General features: G+C 40.8%; 1 protein-coding gene across 5 annotated transcripts; it reads left to right on the top strand.

Moving 5' to 3' along the window:
- The first annotated feature begins 2,735 nt into the window (after positions 1-2,735).
- Positions 2,736-15,302, top strand: LOC121181665 (ovochymase-2). Of its 5 annotated transcripts, none has more exons than XR_005894059.1 (17): positions 2,736-2,882; positions 2,984-3,081; positions 3,601-3,698; positions 3,816-3,988; positions 4,085-4,180; positions 4,266-4,444; positions 4,640-4,841; positions 5,381-5,413; positions 5,562-5,652; positions 5,939-6,072; positions 6,886-7,029; positions 7,476-7,600; positions 7,686-7,779; positions 7,917-8,048; positions 8,455-8,553; positions 13,154-13,698; positions 13,813-13,886. XR_005894059.1 is itself a non-coding variant. In XM_041037702.1 (17 exons), exons 1-16 carry the CDS (start codon positions 2,798-2,800, stop codon positions 13,971-13,973), a joined length of 1,944 nt encoding a protein of 647 aa, XP_040893636.1. In that variant the 5' UTR covers positions 2,736-2,797; the 3' UTR covers positions 13,974-13,976; positions 14,391-15,302. The 5 variants fall into 5 exon arrangements, 3 of the variants coding, with proteins under 3 accessions (XP_040893636.1, XP_040893635.1, XP_040893637.1); XM_041037702.1 differs by lacking the exon at positions 13,154-13,698 and adding an exon at positions 14,391-15,302 and having other exon boundaries at positions 13,813-13,976; XM_041037701.1 differs by lacking the exon at positions 13,154-13,698 and adding an exon at positions 14,391-15,302 and having other exon boundaries at positions 8,455-8,559; positions 13,813-13,976.
- Positions 15,303-15,352: the final 50 nt, after the last annotated feature.

Raw genomic sequence — 15,352 nt, 5'->3', positions numbered from 1 at the left:
AGCATGATTGACAGGGAAACAGATGAAGCATTAGCCTCGACCTGTCCGCCTGACCTGTTTCCTGTGGTGCGTAACAGATCTCTCCTCCACTTCACGTGATGTATCTGGAAGCCAGATTAAAGTGGAAGCTATTGAACTGCTCCATTAAGATTTAATGCTGCCATTCAGGATTATACTCGACTCCGTGAATGGAAGGACGGGGCTGGCCTCATTTTGGATGGCTCAATTTAGACTTTCTAGAAAATGACTAGAAGAGCAACGTTTCTGGTAAGTTCCCTGAGGCAGATTATCAGTGTCCTGCCACAGTCACCTTTAAGCTGCACATTTCCATTTTTGGTGTCAAACCTAAAACCTGAATTTGATTGGGATTGGATTTTGGTTATTTAGAAATCTTTATCACATTAAAAGCTGTGGAAGATCAGATGATGCCTGTGACTCTGTAAACTCATACAGGGACGGGTAACGTGATTACTGGTTTACAAAATCGCTGCTGTGTCTGATCTGTTGCCCTCGCTTGACTCTGGTTGCTAAGCAAAGTGACGCTGGAGATTGTCTGGATATCGTTTCACACTGGAGAGGTTTTGTTTCTCACTGCAAGTGAAGAGGGTTGAGGGACAACAGCCATCAAGCCTCATCTTAAAGAACAGGAGATTCCTACTTTGTCAACATCTAAAACTTAAATTGGTGGGTTAAAACTAAAAAGGAGCACAAGGATCAGGAAAAGTGGATTAGTCTCTTGTAAACAAAACTAAAAAAAAAAGTAAAAAATGGAAATGTGTGGTAAAAATGGTGCTGTCTATCTATGAACTTTAATTGGCAGTGACATTCTAAAGTCACAGTAAGATTCATATCTGATATTGCACTAATATCAGACTGTAAGTATAAGATGCTAAAGTATGTTGATTTATTTATTTATGTATTAGTTTATTTGTATACAAAGTTATAACTGTTAGTGGACATGGTGTTAGTATCTCTTTAATTTATATTATTTATATATTTACACAAAAGTTAACATGTTATATTTTATAATATTTAACATGCATAACTTTTCATATATTTTTCTCTTTTCTTGACAGAAACACATTCAGGACCAGGAAGTCCGCTCGGCCAAAATGATTTTTAAAAATATCTGATATGTTTGACATATTTGAACTGTGTTTGATAGTTTCTCTGGTGCAGCTTTACACAAACAGAAAAATGAAGACAACGGATGAAGACAATGGGAACTGACTTGACTGAATGATGTGTTGACAGCTGGCCTCTCTTCACGTTTCCTTTTATTGTGTGTGCCATCACACACTGAGCATAGTCCTATGGTGTTGGGAGCCCTCAGTATTTAACGCTCCTCTCTGCAACACCTGGCAACAGCCACATGGCAACTGTGGCCCAGCAACCATGCCAAGCTCTAAGTCACAACCAGTCGCGCACACCCAGTGGGGCCAGGGCCACTGGGCTGCATAAACAGGAACCAGGGGCTTACAGGGCTTAGAGTGGGAGCCCCGAGGCAGACAACACATGCATGCACACACACACACACACATCTCACTGAACGTCCATACCTTACATAAATTAATGAACAGATAGCAGATTCACAGCACAGATACTTACAGCTGCACCTATCAGTATTTTACATTATCAGTGAATCAAATGACTGTGCGTATGGAAAGGAGAGATTCATAGTGACAGCTAGCACCCAACTCTGCAGGTCCCCTCAGCTCTAAAGAGCTTTTTAGCATCTTTCAGCTCATTGTTTTGGTTTTACAGCCCTCAGCTTTACTGTTTTGGCTCACCGCTCTCACCCGTCTTGCTTCCAGGCACAGCAGGCAGCTGTTTTCAGAATAAAAGATTTGGTAAACCCCCGGTATGCTTCTCCACAAAACAGACACACAGTTGCAGCTTATCTATTTTCCAGTGTTGAAAGAGCGGAACAAACTTTTGTCTGGACACTTGTATGTGTGGATGGTGGAAGCAGGTCACATAATGAGGAATTATTTGTAGAAAGGTTTTAGAAAAGTGATATTTTATTCTCCTTGCCATAACACACTTCTGCTTCCCACAGAGCTGCTGTCTGGTAAGTGAATTTTTTTTTTTTTATGTGGTCAAATCTGTAACTTCCCAGCTTTGACCACACGTCTGACTCAGGCTGTTCTCTGTACAGAAACAGAACAGTTCAGTCATCACAAAGTGAATGTAGTACAAGCTCTGTTTCCTGTATTCCGTCTTATAAAGCTTTGCCTCAAAGGTCACACTACCACAGACGGTCTGTGTTTTCAGGCTTTCACAGTGAGCTCTTTGACTCAGAGTGACAGTATCTGTTGTAAACATAATGCACTGAAGCAAAAAGAACTGAAAATGAAATTCTTCTCTGCAAAGGAAAAAGAATTTTCTCAATCCAGTACGTAGACAGGGTAGAAGACTTTTTTTTTTCTAAAACTGACTATATTATTCTGCTGTTCTGCTCTCTTTCTTTGTCTGTATCTACGTCAGCATGTGCAGCAGTAACATCCCGGCCTCCCTCGGATCTTTGTCTGCATTTTATTACTGTTGTTTTACAGCAGCTGGGATGTTTGTGTCTTTGTGGTAGGAGCAGAGCTCCACACACCACAGCTGACCTTGAGAGTGCACTGTCAATGAGTAGGTTCTACAGTTCTTTTTTTTTTTTGGTGACGTGTGAACTCAGCAACCATCCTCTGCCAGGGTTTAATGGCTTGTTAATGAGTATCCCCTCACACACACACACACACACACACATCAGGGTGTGTAAACCATTTTGTCTCCCCAGTAGGACCCAGTCTTGATGTGTGTATCAGTAATGAGGACGACTGCTGCTCTGCTCTCTCTCTGTTTTTGGGTAAACGCTGCCATTCATGCCGCTCAGACAGGTAAGTGACAGAGTGGATGCCAAACAGGGGATGGCAGACTCTTGTCTTCTATGGATACGTCTATGAAGCCAAGATGATGCAACGAGTTTTCATCTCGTCAGGTCCAAAGTGTGGAGTCCCTCAGGTGTGGAGCCCAATGGCTCAGTCTCTGAGGGTGGTTGGAGGGACTGAGGCCAGACATGGATCACACCCATGGCTGGTCAGTGATCTACTGCTGTTTAATTCTATTAGTCTCTATTTTCACACTGAGCCGTCATTGTGTGCTGGTGTCTTTGCTCATCAGTAAGAATACTTATACGGCATGGGTTCAGCCCTGATGCATATCACTACTCATAATCCACTTGTTCTGTTCACCACAAGTAAACCACGGTTGTTTTTGATGCTAACTGTTATTTCCTGTGTTAAATGAGTGAATTATATGCATGATGTTGATATCCTGAGATCAGTGTGGTAATAGTACATTTTGGATGTTACAGACTAGCTTTCAGTTCACTTGTTGGCGTATTAACGTGCTACTAAGCTATTCTAGCTTCACACTTCTGGTCTTCCATTGATACAAGCTGTGAGGAAGGAGTTATTATTCCCAGTGGTGTTGAACTGAAAGAAGAACATGCTAAAACCATATTTGTGTCTTGCACCAGACTTTCATCTGTACATGTGACCTCTGTTTTGTATGTGTCTGATTTCAGCTGTGTAAATGTGGAATTTCTATGATCAGGTTTCACTACAGCTCAAGGGCTCTCATTTCTGTGGAGGGGCCATTCTGAGTGACCGCTGGATCATGACTGCTGCACACTGCTTTGCATCAGTCTCAAAGTACTGTTCTTACCCACGTGTGCAGCCTGTGTCACAAATACATATGATTATTCCTGAACTCCTGATTGTACGAACATCAGACTTGACGTGGTTTGAATTTTGTCCTCCTCTGTTCAGAGAGTTTCTCAGCGGTGTGAGAGTGGCAGTGGGAGAGTTTGACCGCAGAGTGGACGATGAAGACGAGCAGGTCTTTTGTGTCAAGACAGTCTCAGTGCATGAGAAGTACCATCATTCTTTGCCCATGAGCCACGACATAGCTCTGGTAGAGTTGGATCAACACATCCAGCTGGGCAGGTTTCCATTCTGATGATTAGTTTGCTTTAATTTTCTCTCAGATGATCATGAGACGTTGTTATTAAGTCACTGGTGTGTGACTTTTACAACAGGGGCCCATGTCCAGCCAATATGTCTACCTTTGCCTGATGAGAAAATCCTTCCTCAAACCAGATGCATTGTGGGTGGATGGGGCAGGATGAAGGAAAGTACGTAGTTTTAATACTCCAATCAAATATTGTTAAAGTAACCTGGGGTGTCTCTTCTACTGTAATCTATTCTGTTGTCTTACAGGGGGTCGTCTTCCTGCCGTACTGAGAGAGGTCCAGTTGGACTTGGTGGACCCAGCCAAGTGTAAATATGTCCTCCAGACTGTCAAAAGTTCAGTTCTGAACCGAGGACCAGTCCGACCGCAGCCGGCCATGACAGTTCTGTGTGCCGGGCCAGAGAGAGGAGGCAGAGATGCCTGTCAGGTAGAAAAAGAAATCAGTGACATCTATCTGTTTTTCCATTAGGTTACACTCCATTTAACTGAAGAGCAAATTCAGCCTGAGATACTGAGAGTAGTGATGCTTCATTTATCCATGGGAACTGTTATTATGTCGCTTTAAATAGTTTTCACTGTTTTTTTTTTTTTTAACTCATCCCTGTCCTCATCCTCCCTCCAGGGAGACTCAGGGGGTCCTCTGGTATGTCCAGCGGGGTCAGGTGGAGGTCACTGGGTGGCACTGGGCGTAACTTCCTGGGGTAAGGGATGTGGTCGGAGCTGGGGAAACAACAGCAGCCGCCCCCCTTCCAGAAGAGGATCTCCAGGGGTTTTCACTGATGTGAGGCTGCTGCTGCCCTGGATCAAACGTAAACTGCGAGAGGGTGAGTGAGATAAGGTTATCATTAGACAAGCCGAGCTGACTGTCTCTCAGAAGCACATCACAAGATCATGATTGTTTATCTGTCTGTTTATCTGTCTGTAACCATTATTTAGCCAAGGTCTGTTTATTTTATGAAACACACACTGGATCACATGATCACAAGGTCTTGGGATAATCCAGTGCTAATACAAACTGACTATCAACTGACTATAATTTGTCAAATGACTGATTAAAAATATTGAATGTCTGGGTTGTGTTAGGCTTAGGGTTAGGGTTACATTATCTGTTGATGCTCCACATGTAGACTGTTATTGTTTAGGTTTCATATTATCTCTAAAGATTACTGCTAACAAATACAGCTAAGACAAAATCATGTACTGATAATATGGTAATTGGTCCTGAAATTATGTTTTATACAGGGAAGTAGGCCTATACAGGCGTGTGTACACGGTGCTACCATGAGACAGTTTATATAGCAGTGTAAATAAAGATTTAGTTTCTGTTCATATTTTCTTCTTCACCTTTCTGTGTTTGCTTCAGCTGATGAGCAACAGCAGGGAAGGACTTTATTGAGTGAGTTGTTTTTCCTTTCATCACAGCAACTCTTATTCATCTATATTTCATAACGTGCACATGCTTCTTTGATGTACGCAGTACTGTGTGTGTGTGTGTGTGTGTGTGTGTGTGTGTGTGTGTGTGTGTGTGTGTGTGTGTGTGTCAGGACTCTGCAGCGTGAGAGATGGGCCTGTAACTGACAGCGAGGGAGTAATCAGAAACCCCGCCCTCCCTGGTGATCACTACGACAACAACGAGTGAGTGACACTTGAGAGGGGAAAGTAGCCGTGGTAACAAATCACTGTAACTGAGGGCAGCGACAACCATTAAAGTTTTCATTTAAAGAAAAGTCTGTTTACTCTTTGCCCATGTTCTGACAGGAAATGGAGACTTAACAGACTGAAATACACTTGTTAATTCACTAATTAGTGTAATTTAATTTTTACAGCCTTAAAAAAGGAATCTCTGATTTGTAGTTCAGACTTGTGTGTAAGTTGAGTAGCTGTGTGAATCTAGATAAACACTCTGTGTGTGTCTCTTCAGGTTGTGTGTGTGGAGTATCAGTGTTCCTCCAGGTTTTAGTATTCTGTTGGAGTTTGAGCATCTTGATCTGGAGGATGATTCCTACTGTCGCTACGATCGACTCACTGTATCAGTGGGGAGCCACAGGCCTGTTGGTGAGGTTCAAACACACACAAAGACCACCGGGTTTAATCATGTAAATGGGACCAAAGGAGTTAACTTAAAGGAGCAGTTTAACATTTTGGGAAATAAGCTTATTTGCTTTCTTTTACATGGCAGCATGAGAAGATTTATATCCATCTCATGTCGGAGCTGAAGTCAAAACATGTTCAGTGTAGGTTAAAGACTGAAGGCAGGGGGAAACAGTTGGCTTTGTCTAAAGAGAAAACTACACACCCCACATTTTTTGGCCTCTCACACTTAGGCCCTGTACACTCTTGACAACCCTAAACACCAACTTCTGCAAATAGATGTCTTATTTACACAATGTGAAGTTCTAGCCCTCATCCATGACATTTCATAGAGTAAACAGAAACCCATGTTAACTCACACGCAAACAAAAAGGTAAAAATGACTATTTATGATAATAAGGTCAAGTTACTTGCTGGAATTTTTTCTTGACAAACACTAGTGAGCACTAAGTTTGGTTTTAATCTCTGTAAAGGCACATTAGTACCAAACCTGGCAACCTCATTTGACAACAACACCTTGGGATGCTGCGCACAATCACTATGTGTGGTTGTTCACCAAGAAATCATCCCAGCACATGACCTCCCCCTAAAACTACAACATATCTTTTTTTTTTACATCTCACTTCTGTACTTGCTGCATTACTCATGACTCATTATGTCAAACTATTCCTTTAAACTTCCAGTGGAACGAGCCAAAAAAAACCTTTTACAAACTAAATGATATATTTTATTCTCCTTTGTCATTTTTGCCACTTTTTTTTTGTTTTGTTTTTACAGGAATGTTCTGTGGAAGCGTCCTACGCTGGCCAGTGCTTCTAAGTCATTCCCAGAATGCAACACTTCTCTTCTCCTCTGACATTAGCAGAGCAGGAAGTGGCTTTGTCATTAGGCATCGTGCTGTTCAGGGACACTCTAATCCCGGTGGGGAACAGAACATTAACGACAACACAAACATACACAAACACTGACAAATACACCACATCTGTGTGTTATACCATGTACAGTACAGCATGGCAGGCTGATGCACACTGTGCTCTGTGCCCATCACTTAGCTCAGAGTGTATTTACACACTACATATATAGCACATTAGGACATACACTGTGTCATCCTCTGCTGTGTCTGTTGATTGTGGATCTCATAGCAACCTGGGAGTTGTGCAGGCAGATGTCCCATAACACAATAATGAGCTGCGCAAGTCACACACACACACACAGATGTGTACTCATTAGCAGTAGAGAGGATGAACCCAGCTGTTCATAATGTGTCTTTCATCCTCCGTGTGCAGATGAGTGTATTTGTGTTAAACTGATTTGTCTTCAGTAAGTGTAGTAATGCTTGGTGTGCCTGTGTGTGTGTTTGCATTCAGGATGTGGATCAGTTGTTCTGGTCGAGGATCAGACTGTTGTCCACAGCCCAAATTACCCACAACCCTACAGCGATGACTGTGTCCTCCGCTGGGTCATCTACGCTCCACAGGGTCATGTTGTTAAGGTGATGAGCTAAACTTTCCAGCTGACACTCCTCTCCCACTCCTGTTGATCGGTAATCAAAGGCTGATCGTTGTGCTGTGTTTCAGCTTGATTTTGCTGACATTGACCTGGAGGAGTCAGACAGGTGTCTGTTTGATTCCCTCACTGTCCTGGGAGATGTGGAACAAACGGAAGAGATAGGTATGATGGGCGAGCCGGACGGCAGACCTCAGTGAGAAACACTTCATTCCAAATTCAGTAGCACACACACGCTTCATCCCATCACTTTCTCTCATTCTTTTTTGGTCTGTCTGTCTTCTCTGTCATGTTTTGTGTAGCGGTGCTGTGTGGTGACAGTATTCCTCCTCCCGTCCTGTCCTACCACAGCGTTATGGTGCTTCACTTCACTTCAGACAGCAGCATCACGCACAGAGGCTTCAAGGCTTCACTAACATTCATCAGTCACGCAGGTATGTGCACAGTATGTGTGTTTAAAGATACGGACGACCTCCATTTTTCCCAACCAGTGAATCAGTGTATGTGTGTGTCAAAACTGCTGGTTCACAGCTTTTTTGGCTTTTGACCATTGTGAGCCAAAGAAGGTCCACTCACAATCCAATGATATTCCCTTCTCAGATTGATGTGAATAATTACTTTCAAACTGCTCTGAATCTGCAGTAGTGGGCCCACACCTTTAAAGACATCATCCTGCCATACAGTACAATCAAAAACGACATCAAACCCAATTTAAAAACACCAAACCAGGCTGAAACCTAACTGAATTAAAACTAAGACTAAGCTCAAACAGAAAACTGGATAGAAGTGAAGGCAAATGAAATATACACACACTGAACCGCCTCCCCTTATCTTCTGCAGACCTCCACCATGATGAGGACAGAGCTGATGCAGAGCGTCAGGGGGGCGTTAGTTACGAAGATCATCGAACAGCTAACTGGAGACGCACAGCATCATATGGTTGGGGTTTGTTAAATCTTTGCATTCTCTTAGGCCTCTTTTCTTTTTTAATATGTTCACTTCAGGATTTTAGGTTTAGAAAATCCATATAAGCAAGGCACAGAAAATTCAGCTGCTGCAGTGATCAACATGGCTGTGGATCAACTGCACCCAGTGGTAAACAGTTGGCTACATCACCTACCAGAGTGAATTAACAAAATCTTTCTCTATGTTTCATAATCCAAAGCAGTAATGAACTGTAGAGAAGCAGCTGCTTGAGACAGTCAGTCTCTCCATTTGTCTCAGATTTAGCAAAACTGTCCACTAGTGGATTTAGGGCCTAACAAAGCAGCCTAAGTGGCATTTAGAGTGGCAGTGGGACATGTAACACTGGAGTTACAACTGAGATGTGAGAGGCCAACGATATATTAACAGCAGAGTGACGCACACGCTCCTGAAAACTGCCTCAGTCGCAAAATCCAAAAACTCTGAATTTAACATAATTGTCTTTACTTTGAGCAACATGTTCGGTCAGTCGGGATACTTTGTCTTTTTTTTCCAGTTTTAATTCAGATTATATTGTGTCTCTTTTCTCTCCTCTATCTTTATCTCAGTGTTTTCTGGGAAACAAGTCCTAAATACTGAAGTGCAAGCTGTTCCAAAAATGATACAAAAGAATAATTCAGTCCGTGTCTCCATGAGAATAGGAAAAAAAAAAAAAAATCTCACTTCTGTCAGTGAACTAACACATTGTCGAGCTGTGAGGTTTTGTTGTCGGCTCCATTTTCAGCTACTTTAAAAGAGAGTTAGAGCTTTAGCATTAAGACAACACATTTCACTGTGCAGGTTTAATGTACCGGATGCTGATTCAAAAGCTTTCGCACCTTCACAGTGATAGAATTGTGGTTAGGAAAGGATGCTGAAGACTTCTGTTAAGTCTGATAATTTATGTCATCAAGATGGTCAAATGAAAAACAGTAAATACTGTCACAAAATATCAGTTACAGGAGCGAAACATTTAGCAGTTTGAGATCCTCATCCACACCCTTTGTGCTCTGCACCTGCATCTCCAATAGTGAGAACACACACACCTGTGAGTACACACACACACACACACACACACACATGCTCATGCAGAGAACATAAGCTAACAATTCAGTAAAAAAAAACAAAAAAAAACAAAACGTCCAGAGAGACAAACTGTCTAAACAGGCTGCCAGTGGTGACAACAGGACCTGAGAAACAGGTGGACACAGCTGTGTCAGTCCACCTTTACTCTCATTTCCTCTGTGAACTACTTTCTGTCATGTTCTTCTACTAAACTCTGCTACTGTTCCACAGTGATTTATTATTAATCAGTGCTTCTTTATACTCTTTGAATTAGGACTCAAACTGGGTTATACAGTCTGGTGGGTTTCCAAATCAACAGTGCCAGTATTTTTTCATGATACTGTCACTTTGTCGTGAGTCAAAACTGAAAATGATTTTTTTTTTCTTCTTCTCTCTGCTGTCTCCTCTGCCCCCTTCATCTCACTCGTTCTTTTCTACAATCTGTTTTTCATTACTGGTTTTCTCTCTCTGTCTCTCCTGTTTTTGTCAGCATCCTCTTTCATTTTAAACCTGCCTCTTCTCTGTGTGTGTGTGTGTGTGTGTGTGTGTGTGTGTGTGTACATGTCTATTTATAGCTGTGTGGACAAAATTTGTTTCAAAATCCTCATTGTGAGGACATTTTGACTGGACCTCACAACTTTAAAGGGCTCTGCGAGGGTTCAGACTTGGTTTTAAGGTAAGAATTGGGTTTAGCTCAGGGTCAGGGTTGAGGTTCGGCATTTAGTTGTGATGGCTAAGGTTAGGGTAAGAGTCTAGGGAATGCATTATGATAATAGGACAAGAGCGTGTGTGTGTTTGTGTGTGTGTCTCCAGGGTTGACCCTCACCACACCCAGCTCCTCTGGGACTGTGATGCTGCTTAGTTGTACCTCTTGTGTTGAGACTGTGAAACTGGAAGCTCTGCTCATCAAGGTGTGCAGTGATTCAGAACATGCAAGGTACAGCTGAGGAAACTACTGTACACTAACTCATTGTGTGTTTGTGAGTGTGTGGATACAGTTATGTGTCAATGAAAACTTACCTTTAGAAACATTAAAAAGAAAAGCTGGCAGCACAGGTTAAAAGCCCAGAGGGTTCCATTCACACACGTAACGTTAGCATGAAGTATCTTCGGCATTAAAAAAGTACTGTTAGATATAAGAAGTAACAGTAGCATTAAAACAAAAACAAAAAAAAAAAAAAAAACTTTAGCAGTAGAATAAATGAAATTCCTGCTGTGTGCCTACAACATCAGTGCTGAAGCCTCCTTGTTCTGGATATTCAAGAAATCTCAAGACAGTTTGCGAAATAGTCACAAAATGTAATCTATTGATTTGTGTACATGGAAATTAATTTGACATTTTTCTCATAACACTCAGAACGACCTTCAACCTAATGTCCATGAAACTGTCACAAAATGAAATGTATTGATTTGTGCACAAGGAAGAACTTTCCTTTTTTCTGTGACAGTAAAGTTTCAGCTTGAACTGACTGCAGCACTTAGTTTACAGCACTTGGTTAAGGTTAGTGAAAGACTGTAGTCTAGTTTAATGTATTTATTACAATTTAACCCAAACCATGACCTTTGCTAACCTTAATCACTGTGCTTTTGTGGTCTCTGGCATGACAGTCTCTGGCCATCCATCTCAACCAGTACATTGTAAGCTGCCGCCGGTGTCACCAAAAAAAAACAAAACAAAACTGTGACAATTTCACAAACATCTGTGAGAGTGAGCTGGAATATTATAAGTTACATCATGTCTGAAAATCCTGTTTGCCATCAAACTTTGCTGACGTTAGCCTACATGCAACATGCAGCGTATCCAGGCAAAATGTCAAGCACAAAAACCTGTTTGAGAAGAGTTACAGGTCCTATTATCAGTCATTGTCAGAATCCTGAAAAATATTTTTCCTCCCAGATATTACAAGCATAACATAAAGATGTATTTTCATTCCAAAGCCACCAGCCTGCCTCGTCTTTCAGCTCTCACCAAGTCCCTCAACAAGGCTGTGTCAGAAATCTCTCCCCTGTTCACTCATTCCCTGCTCCTTATATAACAGACACTTTACTATGTATTGTTAGAAAGTCATGTGCGTTTCATGGACACTAGTTTATCCTTCCATTGTGGATCTTTTGAGGTCACCACTGTATATAGGGAAAATATAGTGCACTAAGTAATTAATGGATTTCAGACACAGTCTTCAACTCTAAAGGCACTTTAAACTATTAACATGGTTTAATCAGAAGACATTCATTTTTGATTAAATTTGCTCACACATATACAATGCTTATGTTTGTTTAGGATTTCTAAAATAGATTTATTTGGCAATATACTAAATCAAGAATAAGTTTTTATAATAAAAACTGGGCCCCGAGCCAAAGAGACACAGTCGCTTTGTGTCTTACTCGCTCGTCAGAATGCCAGTGAACACAACACACACACACACACACACACACACACACACACATACACACACACACACACACACACACACACACACACACACACACACACACACACACTGGGCATCCACCAGACAGAATGATGAATATCACATGATGCACCAAGACACCCAGTGTTATGGCCACTCAGCTCATGTGTTTCCCTCAAATATGGTATTATTTCAGTCTAATTCCTCGTTATCATGATAATCCGCTAAAGAGAAATGTCACTTCACTGTCTAACATTCAATCAGAGGTTACTGTAAATATAAGAATCTAGCAGATCCCCTTAATCCATGGTATAACCCTGTCTACAGCTTATATTCAAAGGGTGATCAGTCCTTGATAAATAGCAAATAGGTTTTCATCTCTTATCAGCCAACTCACAACTGTTAAGATTTATTTTGCGACCTCATAGGATAGTCCTGGGAACTACTGCCCTAAATTATGAATGTGATAACCATATTTTAGACTTAATAAAAATAAAAGTAGTCATTTGTTGCATGCTTGTAGGTTTTGGTGTGTTGTAAATTACCGTCTGTTTGGAATTTTCCACCAAGTCAGGAGTCAGCTGTGGTTGCTGAGGGGACATTAGGGGACATCCACCACTGTCCCCTCCATCCTCAACACAAAGCAAGAAGGAACCTTCTGTATTATATATGAAAGAAACATTGATTTCACATGTCACAGGAGGTGACCTTCCATATATAAATTATATAACAACTCTTGGTGTTGATATCAGTAGCAAACTAGATGAAAGGGAACTGGTATGCAGCATAAAAAGACATATATGTTTGTGCACAGCGCCCTCTAGTGACAGTTTATAGGAAGTAAAAGTAAAACTTTCATATTTAATGAGAATGCAAATACACTTATTTTTATAAGTGAGATTTAATATTAGAGGGATGACAGTATTTGTGTGGCTGTTTCAGTCTTATTATAAATGACTGTGTGTGTGTGTGTGTGTGTGTGTGTGTGTGTGTGTGTGTGTGTGTGTGTGTGTGTGTGTGTGTGTGTGTGTGTGTGTGTGTGTGTGTGTGTGTGTGTGTGTGTGTGTGTTCCCCTTTAATAACCTGCTGATTGTTAGTAGACTGGCTCTTTAACTTTTACCACTGACCTTTGAAGCAACACTCAGAAACTGGAAACAGGAACTGACTCACAACAGGGAAGTGACATTTTTTTTACTTGTTATTGTTGAACAAACTCAAGTGGAGCTGGTAACACTTTTGATGACTGTTCCATTAAGTTTCCTCGTAGGCAGGCACACCTAAATGGAATCCAGCCATTGTTGATGTTATTAATTCCATCTGTGTTTTTGCTGGTTTTACAAGTCAGAACATCTGGAGCAGTATAAATCAGGCCTTTTGCTTTCTCTGCTCATTTTTTGTTTTTTACTTTTCAAGGAAATTGGAGTAAAAAGCAACATCTTGCATCTCATTCACACAGACTTTATGTTCCCACTGGGAGCTGACCTGTACTGTGGCTGCCTCTGTCTGCTGCTGACCACTAAGCAGCTCCAGTGCAGTAGCTGTGGATCAGTGCCTCGCTCAGGGGCACTTTGGCAGTAGCTGAAAGAGAGGAGAGTGGTACTGATGAACTTGTTGGTTGTTCTTTCTCTCCTCTATTTTAAGAAATGTAAGAAAAGAGTTACCGTGAACCAGTTAGTATCTTTGTCCTGATTTTGAGATGGTGACTGACTCATTGTACCGTGTTCTTCACAGCATTCTCTGTTTTTTTTTTTTTTTTTAGTGAACTTGGATCTAGCTGACCCAGGCGTGCAGCAGTCCAGCAGCAGAGTCCTGTCCTCCCAGGCTGATGTGGCTCAGAAGACTCCAGAGGATCCCAGACTGAATGTGGGCATGGCTTCAGATGATGAAGACTACAGTGGAGAAGCCTCAGGCACAGTGTAGTTGGTACGTTAAGGTCAGATGGAGGCTCTGCTGAAGATACATCACTGAAGTGTTTAAGATATTGTAGAATAGAAATGTACGGCCTTACTGACTTTATTCTGATTTACATAAAGGATGAGCAAGACTTAATGAAAATTGGAGCCTCAGTTATGTTAAAACTAAACATGAACCTTGTTCCAATAATGTTATTTTTGGTGATTCTTGTTGATGTTTAAGATGTTCTTTACAAGGTTTGGTTAAGTTTGCACTCATTCTGCTAACAGGCAGGAGCTGGATGTTTCCACCAGATATTTGTTAGTTTTAGCTATTGCCACGTCTCTGCTCACTCGCTAACTAGTTTTCACCCTAGCTGGTAGTTTATTGGTTACAGTGACAATACCGAAGGTTAACAATATCAATTTGTCTTCCTATTTTTAGCCATGCTCCTGGCTTGAAGGATGGTGATGTTGGACTGTCAGACATTCATGGTCCCCAGAGGATGAATCCTAATGATTTTGGTGATCCCCTGACCTGTTTTACACTTTATACTTGCTAAACATCAGCATGTTAGCATCATCGGCCCCATTGTGCCAACTTCTTAGTTTTGTTTATTTTCCTCTTAAACAGAAATATCTGGATATATTGTTTATTTTTACCAAATCATCATTTCAGGGGTTTTCTTTGTTTACAAATTGACATATTATACACAAAACACAAAAAGGGCTAATAAAGTATTATGTTCCGTTATAGATTTAAAAAAAAAATCATGTATGTGAAATTGTAACATTAAGTAACTTTTCAATGCATGAACTTTTACTTGTGACAGAGTTTTAACAGTGTGTTATATTATAAATATTATTACTTTTTCTTAAGTAAAGAATCTGAATACTTCCTCTCTGCTCCATAAACATGCTTATACTTATTTTTGCATTAGGATGCATTAGATGCTATATTGTTTTTTATGCTAATAAAATTTATCTAGAGCAACTTGTACTTTGTCTTGTACTTTATAAAGGCCATTTAGGCCTAGAACAGATAACGACCGAGGTTATTTGATGCTCATTTTTGCTGCTAATTCTACAGGTACATCAGAAATTTTCTGTTTTTTTATTTCTCAGTTGTTTTTGTAACTTTGCTGCCACTCAAACTTAGTTTAGAAATATCTGTCAGTCTGTAAGAGCTCACAGTCCTTTCCTCTGAGCTGTTGAAGTAATTCATTTACTTGAGGACAAACTTTTCTACCATGTATTTTGTTAAAATGCAAATTGTTTAAAAATTAAATGTCCTGTTTCTTTTATTAGCTTTAAAAATGCAGAACTTGTCATTTCCTCTGTAATGAATAAACTACTTTTCCCACAGCTCCAGAGTTTATGTAATCTCTGTGTGTCTGTCTCTCCTCC

Source organism: Toxotes jaculatrix, chromosome 5 (assembly GCF_017976425.1).
Source record: "Toxotes jaculatrix isolate fToxJac2 chromosome 5, fToxJac2.pri, whole genome shotgun sequence".
Classification (NCBI taxonomy): domain Eukaryota; kingdom Metazoa; phylum Chordata; class Actinopteri; family Toxotidae; genus Toxotes; species Toxotes jaculatrix.
Note: the sequence above shows the minus strand (reverse complement) of the source record. Positions and strands in the feature narration are given on the sequence as shown.

Excerpts from the sequence above, each read along its gene's own strand:
- LOC121181665 (XM_041037701.1), top strand. The coding sequence starts at position 2,798 with ATGTGTGTATCAGTAATGAGGACGACTGCTGCTCTGCTCTCTCTCTGT. Across the intron at positions 5,414-5,561 it reads GCAGGGAAGGACTTTATTGA|GACTCTGCAGCGTGAGAGAT; the intron begins GTGAGTTGTTTT and ends TGTGTGTGTCAG. Across the intron at positions 7,030-7,475 it reads TCAGGGACACTCTAATCCCG|GATGTGGATCAGTTGTTCTG; the intron begins GTGGGGAACAGA and ends GTTTGCATTCAG.